This window comes from Zosterops lateralis (assembly GCF_965231275.1).
Source record: "Zosterops lateralis genome assembly, chromosome: 10".
In the NCBI taxonomy this organism is placed as follows: domain Eukaryota; kingdom Metazoa; phylum Chordata; class Aves; order Passeriformes; family Zosteropidae; genus Zosterops; species Zosterops lateralis.
Genome location: NC_139770.1, coordinates 19312639 through 19332387, shown reverse-complemented (window position 1 = coordinate 19332387; position 19749 = coordinate 19312639). Strand labels below are relative to the sequence as shown.

Sequence of the window (19749 nt, the reverse complement as noted above, 5' to 3'; positions counted from 1 at the left end):
GCATGAGAGGCTGTGTTGAACTGGAAACCAGATGATCCATCCAATAGCATTCACTCCATCTTGGGAAGTATTTATCGTAGTCTTGTATAATTTTTGTTTGTACATACATGGTTACTGCCTGCACCAGCAGCAAGATCCAGTGATCTGATGCAGCCAAGCACTGGCTATCAAAAACACCAGAACATCTCGGGGTGGGGGAGGGGATCTCTCCAGAAATTTTAAATTGGTAAAAAATATTTTTTTGATCTGTTGTATCCAAAACGCACAGCTGGATACAGGCAAGTTAGATAGGTTGATCCTCAAATACTAAGAATCAGCCAACACATGCAAATAGGTTCTTTACAGAGTGTCACTCATTTCTTGGGTTGTTAGAAAACTTCTCACCTGGTGATACCCAAACACAAGTTATGTTGTCAAGGAACCCCTTGCTGGAATAGAACAATGTAATACTAATAATAGCAATTCCCTGCACTTACCATCCCATGGATAAATATACCCCACCTCCCCCATGGATAACATACATTTTGAAATCTACATCAAACTCCAGACAAATTTCATATCAATTTGTCCTGACCTTTGTGTATTTCAGGACAGCTGAGATTCACCTCTCTGAAGCTCTTTCTATGTATCTAAGACTTTCTAACTTCTCTCAGCTGATGTAGCTGTTAGGAGGTCTGAAAATAACAGTATAAAGATGTGGGTGTACTAAATCACAATTCATTTGTAGAAGCACAGCCACCAGAGGATGTACTCACATGGGTGTAAGAGAATTCGGGAGTACTGCACATCAGCAGGCAGTTGTCATGAGCACCAATAACAAATACTCAATAGTAGTCCCTCAAGCTCTCCTCCATCTGATCTTTGCATGAACAGTGTCTCCAGGAACTGAAAACTAGTAATTTTTGCCATCTAAAATGGCTTTTTATGCTGTTTTGTTAGTAATTGTTTGTTACTATTAAAACAATCATTGTTCTGAAGAAATGCATAACCCATTTAAAAACTATAGAACTGTCAGGGACACAAAGAGCACTAACAAGATCTGATCTCCTTAGGGGCTGCTCTGTCTGTGGCATATGAAGTGTACTTCATGAGAAAGCTGTGGCTGAATGTCACTCCTGGCAAGGATCTGAAAGCTGATACCATTTTCCATTACCACCAGGTAAGCACCTCTCTAAAGCAGAGGTATCTTGTCATCCAAGAAATACCCCTGAGAAATTAGGTCTGTAGGAGTATTACTGTCTCCCTCTTGAAAGCCTGCATTATAGAGCCTCCAGAGGAATGCCTCCTCCAGAGGGGGGCACAGCTCAGCCTCAGAACAGATTTATTTCTCAGTGTTCACACTTTAGCTATACTGAACATGTTAAAGAGTATAGCTCCTTTACCTTGTTGTACTGTGGAAATGCTCGTCTTGCTCCATAAGTCAGAGAATCACAAACAGTTTTGGGCTGGAAAGGATCTTTAAAGATCATCCAGAGAATCTTCAGAAGGAGCCAAAAGTTCTTGGAATATTCTTGGACTGTGTTTGGCAAAACTTGTGTCTTGACCTCACAAATTTAGAACATAAAAGTCAGTGTTTGCTTTAGCCCATTCAGCCTGGATTCAGAGCTGGTCTCTTCCAGGAGCTGCCAAAGTACCTCAGAGGCTACCACAAGTGTTCCAAGGATGAAGCTGTGCAGCTGGCAGGGCTGATTTATAAAGCACACTACAACAACGACCGCACACAGCTGGCAGCCATCCCCAAAATCCTGAAGGAGCTGGTGCCAGACAATCTGCTCCGAGCAGTGTCACCAGATGAATGGAGGAAGGTAAGAACATCAGCTTTCATTAGTCATATTGCATATACAGAGCTTTAGTAGAGAAAACACATTGAGCCACACTACATTTTTGATCTGGCGGTCTTTGAAAGTACTGTGGAGGAACAGTAGTGGATATTGCTGCATTTGCCAGCAGGATAGCAAGAGGATTTGTCTCTTACAGTCTAGATTTTACATACTCTACCAAAATTCTGAGACATCTGCAGGCCTGGATGGCTTACCTGAAGTGTGCATCTTTCTTGGAGATACTAATCTATTTCCAGGGCCCAGAAAAAGACTTAGAGATAGAATAGTCAGTGAAGGGACTTGGGAGTTGAGGATATTGGACAGAAAGAGAAAATTAAGGTGTCTCAGAAAGTATTTCTTGGCACCAAATCAATCTCCTTGTACCATGTCATGCTAAAGGCTCTTTTAACCACAAAAAGGGCAAGGAAGTTTCAGCAGTTATCACTTAGTTTCTGCTGAGGAAAACAAAGGACATTCTTTCAAATACAAAGGGAAAATTCATCCTTCATTTTTCCAAAGATGTAATACTGTGGGGTGTTGAACACTGGTTGAGTTTTATCTCACATTGCCCTTCTGCCCTGAAGTCCATTTCCTTGGGCTGCTGGGCTTCCTTCACCCAAAGGAGGAGAGGAATAATGACACTGGGGGGTTCTGGCTTTACTTTCCCCCATGGCATAGCAGCTGTTTTCATTTTCAGTTTTCTGCTGCTGAGGCAAAAAGCCTGATCATGTTGATGAGCTGATGCTGTCTTTAGTGCTAAGGCTAGGCATTGGAAACATGACTGTCTCCAAATCAACTGGCTTTGTATCCTCTTTTCCTAAACAGAGCATTACTGCAGCATACAGTAAACATGAAGGAAAAACTGTGGATGAGGCCAAGATTGCTTTCTTGAAAATGATACACCGGTGGCCAACGTTTGGATCAGCCTTTTTTGAAGTGAAGGTAGGTTTGAAGGCCTGTGTGAGTGGATTTGGTAGTAGATCAGTACCAAGGGATACAGACTGACTATAATTCCATATAAGAAAGAATACATTATAAAGCTGAATTCCTGTAATCTGTTGAGGAAAACTCAGTTTCTTCCAAGTGGGAGATGGATTCTTTATCTATTCTGAACTATGCTTGTTTACTGGAAATGTTGTTTCTCTAGTTATAATACCTCAACTACAGTTGTGTAGTAGCTGTAGGGGGCTAAATTGTCCTGTCATTGCTCTCCACAAGAAAATGCTGCCAAATCTTATCTCTTTGGCCACTCTTGCCTCAGAACAGAACTGTACTAATCCTCTCATTCTGGAGTGAATAGCACCCAGGAATAATTTCCCATTTGCTACCTTTAATTTCTCCTCACTAGGCTCTTAAATCAATCATTAAGCCTGTTATCAGACAGCAAAGTAAATAATGGACCTGATTCTGCTGTCATATAGCATTTGCTCAAGTCATCAGTATATGTGCAAAATGTTTCATTGTTCATTTGGGAAAGAGAACAAGAAGACTGGACATTGTTAAAGATCACTAAGCCCCTGATACAAATAATTTCTCAATTTTCTGCTTATCTTTCTGTGTTACTCATTTACAGCAAGCCTCAGAGCCCAACTTCCCAGAGATTGTATTGATTGCAATCAACAAGCAAGGAGTCTCACTGATACATCAGAAGACAAAGGTAACAGCTGCTTCTCACAAGTCCATCTAAGGAAGGACTGAATGGACCCTGCTAATTTAGGGACAGTGATAGGACCCTGCCCAGGAAAGGTAGAAGAGGATAGAGGCTGTCTTCATTTTCTGTGTGAAACTGAAGAAAATGTTACTGCCTCAAATCACTTCTTTGTGGTTTCTACACTGGAAAGGAATAGGATGGAGCATCTCTAAAATATGCATGGGAATCATGACAGACCTGGCAAGGTGGTAAGATCAGGAAGATGGATGGGCAGTGCACCCAGGAACCTGCTTCAGAAAAATGCTTTGCAGGAAGCCCCAGCTGTCTAAAAGATCAGGCTGAATGGCCATGTTTAGCTGGAGTCTAACCCCAACAGTCTGGTCTTACAAAGTTCTCAGGAAAAGGGAGTATCACTATTTGCTTTCAATAATGAAACAAATTAAAACCTAGTTTTAGATCACTGTAAATCTAGTGGATAAGGCAAAAATCAATATATAATGAAACGAAGTCTCATTAGTGTGATTAATAATTACCTGTTTGGTGAAAATACAATATACCACTAATCTGGATGCAAGAACTACCTTGATCCACTATTTTTATCAATGAAGTAGGAAAAAACAAGAATTCTCTAGCTCTGTAGGTTTTCTTTGCTAACAGCCTGTTTTCATTTGAGAAATGTTCTATAAATCAGTTTGTTTCCCCTTGCAGGATATTTTAGTAGTCTACCCCTTCAATAAAATCTCCAACTGGAGCAGTGGGAGCACATATTTTCACATGACAATAGGGAACCTGGTACGAGGAAACCGGCTCTTATGTGAGACATCTCTGGTAAGAAGAGTTTTGCCAACTTAGACACAACAAAATTCTAATTCTTCCTTTCTGACCAGGATTGCTACAAAAGATGGTGTGAAAACAGATAAATACCAGTGCAGATACAAGAAGCATTCACTGCTGTGTCAATAAAATTTAGAACTGGTTCAGTCCATATATAATACTATCTGATGCAAAGATGCATGACACAGGACACAAGGAATGACAGTAATTTCCCAAATTCCTCCCATACATCAAAATTCTATCCAAGAAGTTAAGACTGCAAAGCTACATAAGAGGCTTTTTGTTTTGCATGTCTGCCTCCAGTTATGCTAGTAATGCTGCCCTTGTAAGACTTCATATTTTCCATGGAGTGGTACCACTTTTTTAACAACTGGTTTCAGACTATTCACAGTCTCACAGATTAATCACTGTATTAATATTTAAAAATAGGTTTGTAAAGATAACAAAAACATTTGAAGGCTAACTACTCTGACAGAAAAACTTGATTCTTAAATACAAGAATCTTAAGTACAAATCAAGCTACAGAGTGAATACCAAGGAGACAGCAGAGCTATGCTCTGTAAAGTTTTTGAAATCTATGAAAAGCAGAGGGAGTAATGGATAAATGATAACTAAACCGTGGCAGATATTGAAAGAAAATACGTTCATGCAAGGAAGAACTCAAGAAGATGATAAATGAAGGAGGAAATGATAGTTATTTTTGCTCCTAGAGCTCCCTGAAAGATTTAAGGTTTTTTTCTTTCCTGACAGGGTTACAAAATGGATGACCTGTTAACATCCTACGTACATCTGCTCATGAATGCTGTGAACAAGCAAAAGAACCTCCCAGCCTGAGAGTGGAAATAGAGCCCATGACCTGTACTTGTGCCAAACTACCTGTAATTTCATATCCCAGAAGAAATGCCATTTATAAAATATTAATCTTGATGATCGATCTTCTGATCACACACTGAATGAACTGAGTTGCTGAAATACTACTACAAGAGAAGCTCAAATGAGCATGTGCTTTCAAATATCTGTAACACTTCTGTGTTAGATGTAGTATGAGAATTCCATTCAGATATTGGATTTAAACAAAGTTTAGATGGACTTTTATGTTCTATGGGAGTGGAGAAACCCTGTGAGGGCCCCTTCTAATAGCCTGAATCTCCTCCATTCAAAGACAGACACACATTAAGAGCTGTCTTCCCTTTGGAAAGAAAATGCCCCTTATTGTATATGCCCTTACCAAATGCACAAACTCCAAGGGTCTTTGGAAGCAAAGGTAATATAATTTTTTTTCCTCCTACTGGCAATTTTAAGAGTGGAGAGATGCCCTTTAGTAGTAGATAACTGGACACTTTGAAAGGTAAGATGCTGGGTTTCATCCTCTGGTCCCTAGGTTACATGCTAGACATTACAGTAAACTGATAACTAATTACTGTCAGAATGTAACTGTCCTTCCTGCATGCTGCTAAACTTGCAGGCTGTCCCCTGACTGACCACAGCCTTGCTTAAATTAAATAGTCTTCTTTCTTCCACATGTTATAATGCTTTTGGAAACTTAACAACTGCTTTCTACTGTGCAGTTTCTAGTAAGCTCTGAAATGAGTCTGGGGTTTGGGTCCATCACTTTTAGTTGTTCCTATTTCAAGATATAGATGAGCTATTCAGTGCAAATCAGAATTGAGAACTCAGTCTAACAGAGGTCTCTTGAAAAGAGACTTTTCTGCTCTACAAAAATGTTCTGTTTGGAGTTATGCAGACATTCCTTCATGAGACAAGAATAATAGCTTTAATATGTCCTGATCTTTTCTGCTTCCTGTTTAGCAGACAGTTTAAGTGGTAAAATTTGATTCAGCACTTGTTCATCTCTAAGATCTTTGTAGAAACACAGCTTTGGTGCCATGAGAACCAGAGTGTGCTGCAAGTGCTTAAAGCAAGATACAGACTATGGTGGGAGCAAGCTCAGCTTCTTCCCCCTCAGAACAAGTACTCTTCCCTCACTCCCAGTGAAACATGAAGATGTCTTAAAGCATTTACACCAAGTTCCTTGAGACACAATCTGGCAGTGCTGGAAAAGCAGCTCTGCCTGATCTCTCAACTTTGCCAATGGATGCACAATGGTTCTGTTGTTCCCTCTGACATGTGTGTGCAAAATTCAAATGCTGGTGGGAGTTTTGTCTATGCATGGCAGGGAAGAGCCCCACTCTCTTTGTGCATCTAAACAAGTGCCAGACCTGTCGTAATAGCTGATCTTTTTGCAAGCAGTTAGATGCTCCTGCTGTAATGTCCATTGCTGGCAATGGAAACACTGGAGTCTAATTATCCAGAGTGGTATTGTCACCCAGTGTCTGATCTGACTAAGTAGCTATAAGTGAGAAATGTTCAACACTTCACCTGTACAAAAATAAATTTTGCAGCCAAACTGTATTGTTTCTGGTTTTTAAATAAAGACTGCAGAAAATTAACCACGGTGTCTTTTTTTAACCAAGAAAAGTGAATGTTTGCTCCAGATCCATGTAAGCTAAATCCACCAATATCCACTATATCTTGTAAATGATCATAGCATCCCATCTGCTCATTACATACACAACACAGTTTGTACAACAGAGCCACTAAAAGGATGATACCCCTTTCTGCACATCCTCATCAACCAACACATCACCACAGAAGCAGCACAGGTCCAAAACATGAATTCACCATAACAGTGCCTCAGGTTTTGGCAATCCCAGAGTTTTCCAGAGTGGGTAATAGTCTCTGGCTAAGCACTGAAAATATGGTATTAACTGGACACCATACTTTTTTTTTCCCTTTTTTTTTTTTTTTTTTTTTTTTTTTTTGTTGTGTAAATATTTAAAATGTATTACAGTTAACTTTAATACAAGAACATACAAAGGCACAGTATTACAGAATTTCAATCTACAATCGTGTTTTGGTTAGCTCAAACAAAGTGTGATAAAGTGAGAGCTCTACACAGTGCAGAATCCATCAAGGCCTGAACCAAGGCAGGGAGCTGCTAATTCTTTTCTCAGTCTAATACCCTCAGCACTTAACAGTGCTTTACAGGCTAGTATAACCACATTTATTACATGCTTGCCTGCAATCTATTCCTTCCCCATCCAATCACTTCTGAAAGAATGTCAGTTGTATCATCTAATACCAACCATGCCAGGAATTCTCTGTACGAAAGGCTGACCAGTGTTTGCCAGCATTGCACAGACTGCTGTAAAAACACCAGGATGTAAATCCTACAGAGTAGATTAGTGCCATGAAGAAAGACTGCAAGTGATTAGCATACCCTTTGAATACAAACAAGCTTCACATACCATGCTTTCCAAAAGCAAAGCCATTTTCAAGTGTACTCAGTGTGTGTTAGTGATTTTAATTAGGTATAAATATGACTAAACTATAAATGTATAGTATGAGACAACATCTTTTATTAAGTGTAGATTTCTGAGCCAAGTTCAACTTTCCTATAAATCCCTACTGTCTAGTGGTGTGATGCTTAGGAAGAATTTGGCCAGCAGGTCTATTTACAGCAATGGAAAAAAGCACGCAGCTTATTTGTTACTGACACCTTGACTGTATTTATTAAAAAGACAACAAAACCCAACCTGTCAGCCTAGCAAGGCATTAAGGAGAACCTGTGAGTTCGTGTTACATTGTAGTGGGTTTTTAAGAAGTAGACTGACAGAAGTAGGGGAAGATGCATTTTTAAGCCATATAGAGAGATCAGGGATTACAATTATTTTTTTCATCAATTAATTTTGTGAAATGTCCTGAAGATAAGGACATATTGCAAATCTTAGAGAATTGAACAGCTCATCACAGAGAATGGTATCAACTCTCCTTTGAACTCTGAAGGTTTCTAAGTCTGCCACATTTCTAACATGAGACAAGGTGAAAGCACACACTAAATCTTTACTGGCTGCACAGAACTAATGCCATTCACCTTCACAGACATGCATTTTCCATTGCTGAATGTGAGAGTGGCTGCTGAAAGAATATTACCTATTGGCTGCTAGTTACTTAGTCCTTCCATATTAACCAGGAATGTGTGGCTGTGTGTTCCTCCACCACTGCTCAGGAGCTGGGGATACACAGCTGCTCAGATTCAGCATTAGACATGGCCTGTGACTGAGATTACAGAACAGACCAGAATGTTTTATGCTGAGGAGAATCTGCATAACATATTGAGCTGCACCTAGGTCAGAACTTCAAGAGTTTTATGCTGTGACAAAATACCAAACAACAGATTTGATTGTAAATGGGGGTCTTTGCAGGGCCGCACTACTGCATCAAAAGACATGCTGTTCTTTGTGCCCTTAACTGAAAGACCATTTTAAGGCTGGTGAGAGAACAGTGAATAGCCACATGCTCTCCTAAAGCAGTGACACAAGCAGACACTATTACTGGAATCTACAATGCAAATTGGTCAGGAGAAGATTAAAGAGTTTACTGCTAGAATTAGGCCTATCCCCTCATCACTGTTAGAGTGGATACACTATAACCAGTTAAAGGATTACAGTAACTTAGAGCAACAAAAAGCAAAGAAGCTGAGGGAAACGGAGTTAGCAAAGGCAGTGAAGATCTAAGAGATGGTCCCACATGTGGGACTGTGATCATTATCCAGGATTTCCCACCACTGCTTTGGTATCACTGGTGCAGTTCCATGGGTATTGATCCACCAAGCATGGTAACACAATTCTAAGACAGACTATTGCCCCAGTCCAATTGCTGCTCACACATATAAGAAGTGGGGAAGCTTTAACTTCTTACTACCTAATTCACCTGTGGCTGCAGGGTATTGCCTAGGCGCAACTGCTGTGTTCATTTGACTGAATAAACCAGCAACTTTTTGGAAGATTTAAACGATGCAAAGGACAGCAGTCCTCCAGTGCTTGTCAGCCTTGCAAAAGGGCAGGTACAGCCTCACAGCTGTTCACAGAAAGGGATTTTCAGGCTGCTCAGCTAGTTCAGCACAAGGAAGTATGGGAGTCACCTCCAGGGGACTCAGCTCACTGGGATCAAACATTGTGTGGGTGGGCTCAGGAACAGCACTGCTGATGGCTCACCTCTAAAGCAGTATTGAGAATATGCAAAACCAGAAAATTTCTCAGCACCTTGGGTTGTGGTAGCAGAGGCAGTAGAGCCAGTGAAACCTCACTGGTGACAGGCAAAATTACAGAGGAGGACTGTTTTCTTGAGATGTTAGCATCATGTCTGAGATCCTCTCCTAAAGTACACTCAGGTCTCAAAAAGAAGGATGAATAGAACTTTTATTTGGGTAAAAATTTTAAGAATTTTTTTTTCTGCCTAACACCACATTTGCTACAAACTGTAAACATTAGAAACTCCTTCATGTAATTGGGCTTTCTGGAGCATGACCAACAAGCATATACTTAGCTGGCAAATAAAGTGAGAATGGGAAAACTGAAGTGCTTAAATTGGCACCATATTATTTATTCTATTTCTTTATGAAGAAGAGTAACCAATGCTCCAGTCACACTGCCTCAATAAATATCAGCTATGCCAAGGGACAGCACATACTTTGTGTTAACCAGCAGAAGCTCTACCAGCCATGTAGTAGTAGAGAACAGAGAAAATTAGTGTCAGTTCTAATAAAATATGTAGTTTCCCACAGCCACCTTCTCCTTAAGGAGAGGCCAACTATTCTGCAGAGGCTCACACGGCCCTGACAGCTGAAATCTCCTTCGTGCTGAGCACAGAGGCAGTGAAGGAAACTTCTTAAGCTGCCTTAACACTGGGCCTAAGTGGGCAGTGCAGATGCCATAGCTATTGGTTCCTGGGCTTGCCCAGTTAACCTATAAACCAGAAGGACTGGGATATGGGATAGGGCACCCATATATTCTCTGTAGGAATCTGGAGAAAGACCAGAACTTTTTGCATGTAGAAGAGAATGACAACTTTAAGACTATTTGCCTATATATTAAAAAACTTGAAAATTGCTTCACCCAGAGTAAGAAGAAAAATTCTGATACTCCGATTGAAAAAGAGTTAATCTGACATTTCTTCCAGCCCTACATTTAACCACTTTTTCCAAATTCCTTAGACTAGACAAGTGGAAAGAGTAGTACAGTTCAATTGAGGAAGGAAAGACTGTATAATTCCACAAAGGCAAAATGCAATGTTAGTAGCAAATTAACAATCAGCCTGCGTGCTGCTCAAGCAGAAATCATACTCCTCTTCCTGTCAGTGTTAATAGACAATTGCTTGAGAAAAGAGACAGTCTAGATGCAAGAGACATCACCAGAAGCAGGGGAAGGTACTACTTGTCTTTGGTTCCACTTCTTAGTAACTGCTTCTATAATCAATTGCTGCAGTGAGCAGCAGCTGATGTTAAGAGTGCAGTCAGGAGACTGACAGACCTGTTTAAGCAGAGTTTAAATCTAAAGCTTTAGGATGGATCTTCTTGGATGCCAGCTCTGACAACTTCTTCAGACGTTTCTTCAGCTCCAGAGGGAATTTCTCATAGCACTTCTTGCACACAGGCTTCATGTCAAACTCCACAAATTTATTCCTTTAACACAAAGAACAGTTATTAAAATGGTATTTACAAACTATATACTTCACTAATTCAAATCTCCATGCATCTATGTCAGTGTTGTTGTAAGTGTTCTATTCCACTAATAAAACAATTTATCTTCTCATCTGGTGATGCAAGTACAGAGACTGGGTACTTATCAGTGAACTGAGGTCTTTAGTATCCCATGATACATAAGGAGCAAGATTTTACTACATATCTGCATATAACAGCCTATAATAATAACTTTGGAACTGTAGAATGCAAGTGTCACTTCAGAGGTCCCCTTTGGAATGAATTAAAGCTCCTTTATATGCCCAGTGGAGCCAACCCAGCAGAGTAGGATAAGGGTTTGAACCCGAGAAAGGAAAAATGTAAGATTGCTTTTTTTTTTCTGTCCCTCTTCTAGATATTTGAGGTAAATAGCACAGTATTTTATTTCAAAATAATCTCTGCAATAGCAAATACTGTCATTGAGGGGAGCAACCATGGTTATGGAGACATGAAGGCTACAGGTTGCTCAGGACAAGCAGCTCCTCAAAGTTTAGAGCCTTCCCTCTGCACTGCTAAATGAGTCCCCCCCTTACTCAACCTCCTTACAGAATAGACTAATGAAGGAAAATAAATCAGAGAGGACGCTGAGTGTCAGCTCCCTTTCAGCGCTGAAATCAGTGGAATTATAAGCACCTGCCCCACAAAGAAAAGGTATATTGGCCTTCAGAAAGGCAGTGGCTCATGGCTCCTCCAGGCTGATACCCTGCCTTAGGGGAAAATGTCCCACATGGTCCAAAACATAAACACTGACTTACTTCAGTGTGAGCTTCACATTGCAGGTTGAGCAGGAGAAGCAATTCACACACCAGGCCTTGTTAAGAGCTGATACCACTGCAAAAGTAAAAGCACCAAGTAAGAGGAAACTGATGGATTATTTGAATTCAGATTTATACCCAAATTCAAATTAGGCCAGATGTGAAAACAAACACTGCTGTCTTGCAACTGTGGGACTGCAACAGCTGCACTAACAAATGAAACAAGGACAGCAACCCAAAACAAGGAGACAACAAATCTTACCATCTCCCTCTATCACGTGGCTGCAGTTGTAGCAGACATCTCCAAAGAGCTGCACAGAAAAAGAAATAAGAATAGGAACTCATGTTGCTGACTACTCATGGTCCCCAAATTACACAGCTGGTGTGAAAATTAAATACTAATAATCAAAGAATTCCCAGATACAGCAGTGGCCCCCAAATATATCAATTTAAATCTTCTGAATAACTTCTCATACACTTGCCAAAATAGTCTATGTTCCTTTGGATCTCACACCAGTAAATACTACAAAACCTTTTTTGTTAATGCCTCACACTCTAGTACTGTTATGGGATCTTAAAGTCCTGTATATGTGGCAGTTGGAGAAGAAAGGATGGGCACAGTATTATGCTTAGTGTAGACAAACATCTCCTGATGCTCAACTACAAACACCAAAATAGAACTGCTAAAATACAGCTACTATCAGAATAGTAACACTTACCTCTTATGAGAGTCATTTATCTGACAGAAGAAAATAGCAAATCAAAAAGTTGTTCAGTTGAATCACACTAAAAAACAGTGTTTGACTGGCTTTTCTAATTTTTTTAAATTGATCTATTTTTCTATGTTTTAAACAACACAATGGTTGCCTCAGGCCCAGAGAAACAAGTAATTATCAAAGAACCCCACACAAATACAGTAGAAGTAAAATTACGGGGATTTTAATCTCAACCCACAGTCAGTGATTTTCTGTAAATGGTACAAATTAAAATTAGTGTCCCCAAGACATTTCTATTCTGTTTTCAGCATCACTTTTCTGCCAAGAAAAGCTATTATTTTTCTATTAAATCTGACTAACTTCTTAATATTTCATTGCCTCTACAAATTCAGATTATGCAAAATCTGCACAGCTTTGCAAATGTAAAACATGAAAAAGCATTTGCCAGACACAACAACCACCTACAGCAGAGATGGTTGAATTTACCTGATTATAGTGAGTCTCACAATAGGCCAGCCCTTTCTTTTCATAGTGCCGGTGTCCCAAGAATGGCTTCTCACATTTGGCACAAACAAAATGCTGTAAAAGAAAAGGACCAAAATTTCACAGCAGGCAAAACAATTTTCCCATCACCAGGGAAAAACATGGCAAAAAATTGTAGCTCAATACAAGACACTTGATCACAGAACAGTTTGGGTTGGAAGGGACCTAAAGGCTCATCTCATTTCAGCCTGGCCTTGGACACTTTCAGGAATAGGGCAGTCATAGCTTCTCTGGGCAGCCTATGCCAGGGCCTCAGTACCCTTACAGGGAAGAATTTCTCCCCAGTATCTAATCTAGGATTAGAGGAGGATTACTCTCCCCAATATCTAATCAAAATCTACCTCCTTCCCTTTAAAGCTGTTACTGCCTAATGCTTTAATGAAGCACAGACAGGAAAGATCATTACGGAAGAAAAAAAAAAAAAAAGAGGAGATATTTAGTCTATTTATAGTAATTAAGAGTTGTGTTAAAGATAGGTGCAACACCTGCTAGAAGGGCAATCATCTTGTGTCTATCCTGATAGACTTGTGGACTATTATCATGCTTGTTTCAGGGAAGAGAAGCAGGAACACAAACATAGTTGGTGTGAATACACCTCAAATGAGCAGCAGCATCTCTCTCAGGTCAAGCCATAGGAGGCATAAATGACTGAAACAAAGATCACTAAAAATCTTCAGAGCGAGTTGTGATGACTCAGCTGAAAGTTATAGAAACAATGAGCTGAAAAGGCTTAAAATCAAGAATTGGTCAGCTTTCAGTAAGAATTCCAACACTGTTAGGTGCCTGGTAAGTCGAATTGGAGAGGATACATCTAAGTACATAATACAAAATATGTAAATTTATTAGTAAGTAAATGCTTTTCAATGAACCCTATTCTGCAAGGATCTTGAAAAATTTTAAAATTAAGGTTATTACAGTCGTGAAGACAGCTTTTTTTAGGAACCCTGATGACCCTGCTGTAACTCATTCACTCACAAAAGGTGAAGACAATCCAAAAATAAGCAACAGGGTTTTGTCTGAATTCATGTATTTCACATCACTTGCATATCTACAGCTTGCAAACAGCACTATTCCTCTTCCAAACCAGCTCTTGACAGAAGTTTCAGATTCAGAGAGGGCTCACCTCAACGTGCCACTGCTTCCCCAGGGCGTTGACCACGCGGCCCTCGATGGGGCGGCGGCAGGCCCCGCAGATGGGGATGCCCATCTTGTCGTGGCAGGGCAGGCAGTACAGCTCCCCCTTCAGCTCCCGCGCCTCTGCAGTCAGCTCCTTCCTGGGAACACAAACGGGCCCACAAGTAAGAACACGGAGGGAAACGCTTCAATGCCCAGGAGGAAGTTTTGGAAGACTAAACTTGAAAGTTAACTTAGGCAACGTTCACACGACTAATGCAGTCAGTAAGTTTAGCTAGTGAAATACAGTTATTGTCAACTCATCTTTATAAAATTGCTTTCTCAGTTTGCCAGACAAGAATGTATGTGGAAGATCATGTCTGCAGCTGGACACTCTCACAGACATAGAAGGTGCACTTACATGGACACTTACAGTGTCATGCTAAGACCTGAGGTATTTTTGAATGGGAGAGCTCAGGTGCAAGAACCATCCTAGCAGTGCTCAAAACTGAGACACTTACTTGCACTGCTACCCATTCTGGGGCAGTACTGTGCCCAGTTAAAATGCCTTCATGCCTTTAAGTACTTCAGGTCAGACAGGTATCAGCGTGGCAATGGACAGTGCCACAAGACTGACACAGCTCATCAAGCCTTCTTTTTTTTTTTTTTTTCCCCTATCCAGGAATTTGAAGTGAAACTATTTTGGACAGCTTGGTAACTCCTACCTTTGGAAAACTACTATGGTAATGTGCACACAACCTTTCAGATAAATTCATGCCAAGGAATTATCTTCACTTCCATTACAAACAGGCACTATCCAATGTTATAGAATAAGAGAATATTGAATGGCAAAATAAAACTAGAATTCCTGTAGTTTTTCCAAACTTATTTCAATTTCTCTTCACACAATTTCTATTTGCTCAACAATGTGAAGGCAGCAAAATTTAGACCTGAGGAACACTGCGCTGCTCACTCAACTGTCTCTCTCCTATTTTGTCAGAGTTTACAGTATGACAACATACCCACAGTGGGTGCAGTTGAAGTGATCTGGATGGTAGGAATCATTCCTAAACATCAGAGGCTGCTCATCAATTATCAAGTGGCACTTCTGACAGATGTACTTGCCCAGTCCCTTAGCTTTTTCACGGTTGTGGCATGGTCTGCACAGGTGCCTGGTTGAACAAAGTAAAGGAAACAAAATATTAAAAAGCCTTCTCCTAAAACAACATATATTACATACTGTAGGAAGTACCTTATGTAACAGAACTGTCTTCTGAGGTCAGACTAAACATAATTCAGTTTGGTATCCGGTGTTTGACACCAGTTGCACAGAGAAGAAAATGAATATAAAGCAGTCACACAGTTGTATTTCTTTAGAATACTACTCCAGCATTCACTGATTTATATGCCATCAGGGGTATCACCCAGTCATTCTTCTAGGGATCCTTTCCAACCCTCTACATCTTTTCTGATAGCTGGGGAAGGAAAGGTGGCAACACCCTCTATCTATAACTAATGGATCCAACCATAACGGAGGCATTACAGCGTTGGAAGGGAGCCAAGGAGAGAATACAAAGTGCATTGCTTGAGTGCTTTTTACCATGGCTGGATTCCTTAGTCTTCAACATCTAGGACAAACAAGAGATCTCTTCTTGCCTACAAATTCCTTTTACTCCTAAGTTAAAGGAAATTAAGAACTATGCAATTTTATGTGGTAAAAGCAGCTGTATTCCTAGCACATGTTCTTGAACACATTGCAAGTACACTTCTAAACAGGCAGATAAGCCAAATTTCTGGTAGAAAAGCTCAGGCAAAGGCATAAAAAACTTGTGAAGGCTGATGAAAGCCACCAGTTTTATCCCAATATTTAGAAGCTCTGCAGAGAAGGTGTTCAGTTTACTTGCCTATTCCCTTATCCCTCTAGCTACAATGCTGTGTGGGCTGGGAAAAATTATGATAAAAGAAAAATGACAGAGAATGACTTCAGTGGGTTGCTTTGTCCCAAACCCAACAAATCTGCTTAATTCCTTTCACTGTATCACTTTGTCAAACACTCACTGAGATTTTACAGGTCATTCTCAAAACACATCAGGCGAAAGAAAAAGTTCAAATGGAAAGGGCAGATTTATGGATTAAGTAGCGGGTTCTTTACTGGGCCCCTTCCAAAATTCTGCCCTGATAAATTACTTACCCTTAGATCTGTAAAATGGGGATAAGAATACAACACATGTTGTTGTGAGGCCTCAAGCATTTATGACTCTCAGCTGGCAGGTGCCTGTCTAAGTGCTAAGTATCATTATTATTCTGTCCAATCTGAGCCCTCTGTCAGCAAGTGTCTCTGTCCAGGGCTGGAAGTACTGTCTGCCCAGACGGAGTCCAGAAAAAGCAGACAGCACCCCATTATAAGGAAACATGCAGCTGTGCTCATCTCAGTATAAAGGCATCAATTTTATTCAGCACTGTCAAATGCAGAGTAATTATACAGGGCTGGACATGGGGACCCCGAAGCAAGAGTCCTGAAAGAGACCCCTCTCATTCAGCTGAATGAGATGCCTTCAGCCATTAGCACTGATAAACTATTATCAACCCCCTCCCCACTCACAAACCCTCTGCCCTCCCACAGACCCTCTATTGGAAGCAAAGGGAAGTGTTGGACAGGCTAAGCTGTTACCATAGCAGCCTCCCCTCTTCCTCACCCTCTCCCCCTCCACACCATTATGGAATTATCCCATTCTGAAATGTCCTGTTGTGTCTGTTAATACTAGATTTCCCCCAAACAATGCAACTCTCCACCCTCCTAAAATAATCAGAGGATTCCAAGGATTCTGTGTTTAGGGCTGGGGGTTCAGTAGCAGCCTTCAGTAAGCACCATGAACACTGGAATATTCATGCAGGATACTCATATCTATACGAGCAGCAGCAGCCCCAGTGCCAAGAGCTCAGCTGGGATGAAGACTGCTCCTCAGTGCTGGGGCGTCCTCTCCCCTGCTCTGTTGTGTGCCTGAGCTGATAATGTGCTATCAGAGCAAGGAGGACACTATATAGAGGGGCTCCTCTCCTCGCTCTCAGCAACTCTGCACTCTCTTGGAATCATCTTGTTTGCTCTGCTCTGCTTCTACCTAGTTTGCTGTCATCAGGAGTTTGTTGAGATATTCCCCGAAAGGACCCTACACTCCATCCACAGGACTGCATTGTAAAGAGGTAAGAGACCAACTTTTGTTGAAAGGGGCTTAAGGAGCTTTTTGTTTTTCAGGAGCTTTCCTAATGGCATTAGTTTTAGCTGGTGCCAATGAGGAGCAGAACATGTACTGAGGTGGATGAACAGAATGGAAATGTCTGAATCTAAGAATAGGCAGCATTTTCTGAACTTCAAAGAATAATTTCCTCACCTTTCTTTACGTCACTCCTTCAAAGTAGAAAGGGTTCTCAAACTTTTGTACCAAATGTATATCTATTTGTGCCAGTCGTATGGTATGTCTAGTGCTCTCTGACACTGCTTTGATGCTCAAAACCCAAGTATTTCAGCTGAAATACAGGCTCAGCAGAGAGTGATTTTCAAGAGAATAATTTCAGTCGGAAACTGCCTATCTCTAATGAAGAGTACTTAGAAAGATAGGAGACATTGATTTGACAAGACACTAAACACATAATCATAAAAACGCACAAACCAATATAATCACATCAGAAACTGCTCTAGCTGAGAGCAAGAACAGGAATTTCTGATACCTACCACAAACCCTAACATATAGGGTTTAACTGCATTAGGCAAACAAAAGCTCCAAACTAACCAGGTAACTGTGTACAATGAGCTAAAGAATTCTCCTGCTAGTTATTTCATTAATGACAGACAGAGCATCTGGTGAAAGAGTGATTGCCTTATGTCCATACTGACAGCCTTGTGGATTGTTCTCTTGCTTGCTTCTGACCAGAAGAGAAACAGGGCATGAAATATGGTCAGTGTGCATGCATGTGTTTCAAATGAGCAGTGACATCCCCATTAGCCCTGGGAGGCCTGGGATAATAGCTCATTGCAGAACAGTGCTCTGTTTAGCAATTACATAAATCACTAAATATTCACACAACATCAAGAGTGCAGTTCAACCAGAAATTATCCGATAATGAGCTAGAGTCCTAAAGGAGTTTTCTGTTTGTGGAATGAAAGCCTCTTGCACTATACAGCTTAACACAGACTACACATTCTAAGTCATTTCTGAAGGTTTCTAGTTTGCTCTTAGCATTTATACAGACTACAGGAATCCCAGTGCTTTGTCTGTAAGCATTAAAAAGCTAAAGACATTTATTTTAAATTTATAGGATAAACCCAAGGAGAATAAGAGTGGAATTGCAAGTAACTGCAAAGGGGTTTCAACACCTTCTAGAGAACACACTGTCAGAGAATTATTCCTTTTCTAAACTGTAGAATTTTGTTGAAAACATGTAAAGTCTAAAAATAAGTCCAACAATTAATTCTAGCGACATGTTGGCTTTTTCCTGAACCTACTCAAGTGCTACACCACTATTTTGACCCAATAACTAGAATTACAAAAAAATCCAAACATTAAAGCTGTGATTAAATTTTCCTTTTAAGTTAAAACATAAGCAAAGTTAGAAAGAGAAGCACTTCCCTTTTCTGTAACTTCTAACTAGACAATGAAAAACATCTCCCTTCACTTTGCTCTAAAAAGTAAATTAGATAACAGGAGCTCTCCCATGAAGGCCATCATTTGCAAAGACTGAATCTATTTCAATTTTATCATTAGTTCTAAGCCTCTCTCTTCCTGACACTAACATATTGGGCTTCCAGATAGCTCTGACTTTCTACTTTCTACTCCAACTACAGCATTTTGCACCAAAAGCTTGTCTGTATAGAAATCCATAGTAGACTCAATGCTGTCACTAGTGAGTATAAAACTCTCAACTTTGAAGTTTTGTCTATTCTGAGTCTGGCACTGACATGCAGCTGAATCTGAATTTCCAAGATCTACCCTAGGAAATCAACTCAAATAGAATTGGTTCAGTGTATCACGCTGTTAAACCCCTAATAATTAGCTCATAAACAGGGAAAAGTCTGCTTACTCCTTCATTTTGGGAACTGATTTAAAGCATTATCAGTAAGACAAGGGCCATCCTAGTCTGTTCCATCAGACAACCCTGGTTTCTGCTTTTTCAGCTGCTCTAAGCCAGTGTTTACTGCTTGCTCAGGTGTCACAACCATGGACAGAGCAAGGTTTAGCCATAAGATACCCTATTTCTGACAGGTGTGTACATAAAGATCACCTGATTTACACTTTTTGCAGCCAAAAAGCATAATTAAACCATGGGCCTGACACAAATAAAAAGGCTTGAAGCTAAAACATGAGGTGATAAGCAGCATCATAAATTAACAGCCAGGAAAAAGGCACGGTCTCATGTGTTTCTCTTTTGGTATGCAACTGAAAAATACATATTTAAACTAATTCCATCCAGGGAGGACAAGTATGTGAGTGAATGTTATTATCCCATACAAACTTTTAACTCTTGGGTTCAAGAACACTTGCAGGTTTTAGTTTGTAAGAGACAAATGAATAATATAAACAAAAATTTGTGGCCTCCTCTGTAAACTTGCGACCTTCACATAAAAAAAACCAAACAACCCAGTAGGGCATTTTCATTTTGTATGTGAAAGCACAATTTCTATATATTTATATATATATTCTATATATTTATAGAAATTCTATACTTTATCTATAGTATTTCT

General features: G+C 40.2%; 2 protein-coding genes across 3 annotated transcripts in view; one reads left to right on the top strand and one right to left on the bottom strand.

Annotated features, from left to right (window-relative positions):
- MYO7B (myosin VIIB) overlaps positions 1-10076 on the top strand; it is a 50857-nt gene extending 40781 nt beyond the window's left edge. The window contains exons 44-49 of the mRNA XM_083868339.1: positions 1053-1159; positions 1620-1805; positions 2646-2762; positions 3394-3477; positions 4180-4299; positions 5056-10076. Of these exons, the coding sequence (XP_083724465.1) occupies positions 1053-1159; positions 1620-1805; positions 2646-2762; positions 3394-3477; positions 4180-4299; positions 5056-5139 (698 nt within the window). The 3' untranslated portion in view covers positions 5140-10076. The remainder of the gene's footprint in view (positions 1-1052; positions 1160-1619; positions 1806-2645; positions 2763-3393; positions 3478-4179; positions 4300-5055) is intronic.
- Positions 10077-10196: 120 nt separating this feature from the next.
- The window catches only part of LIMS2 (LIM zinc finger domain containing 2), a 35601-nt gene continuing 26048 nt past the window's right edge, over positions 10197-19749 (bottom strand). For both annotated transcript variants that reach the window (XM_083868340.1, XM_083868341.1), the window contains exons 5-10: positions 15035-15184; positions 14023-14173; positions 12843-12935; positions 11903-11951; positions 11641-11716; positions 10197-10828 (exon numbers count right to left, since the gene is read on the bottom strand). In XM_083868340.1, the coding sequence (XP_083724466.1) occupies positions 10681-10828; positions 11641-11716; positions 11903-11951; positions 12843-12935; positions 14023-14173; positions 15035-15184 (667 nt within the window). In that variant the 3' untranslated portion in view covers positions 10197-10680. The remainder of the gene's footprint in view (positions 10829-11640; positions 11717-11902; positions 11952-12842; positions 12936-14022; positions 14174-15034; positions 15185-19749) is intronic.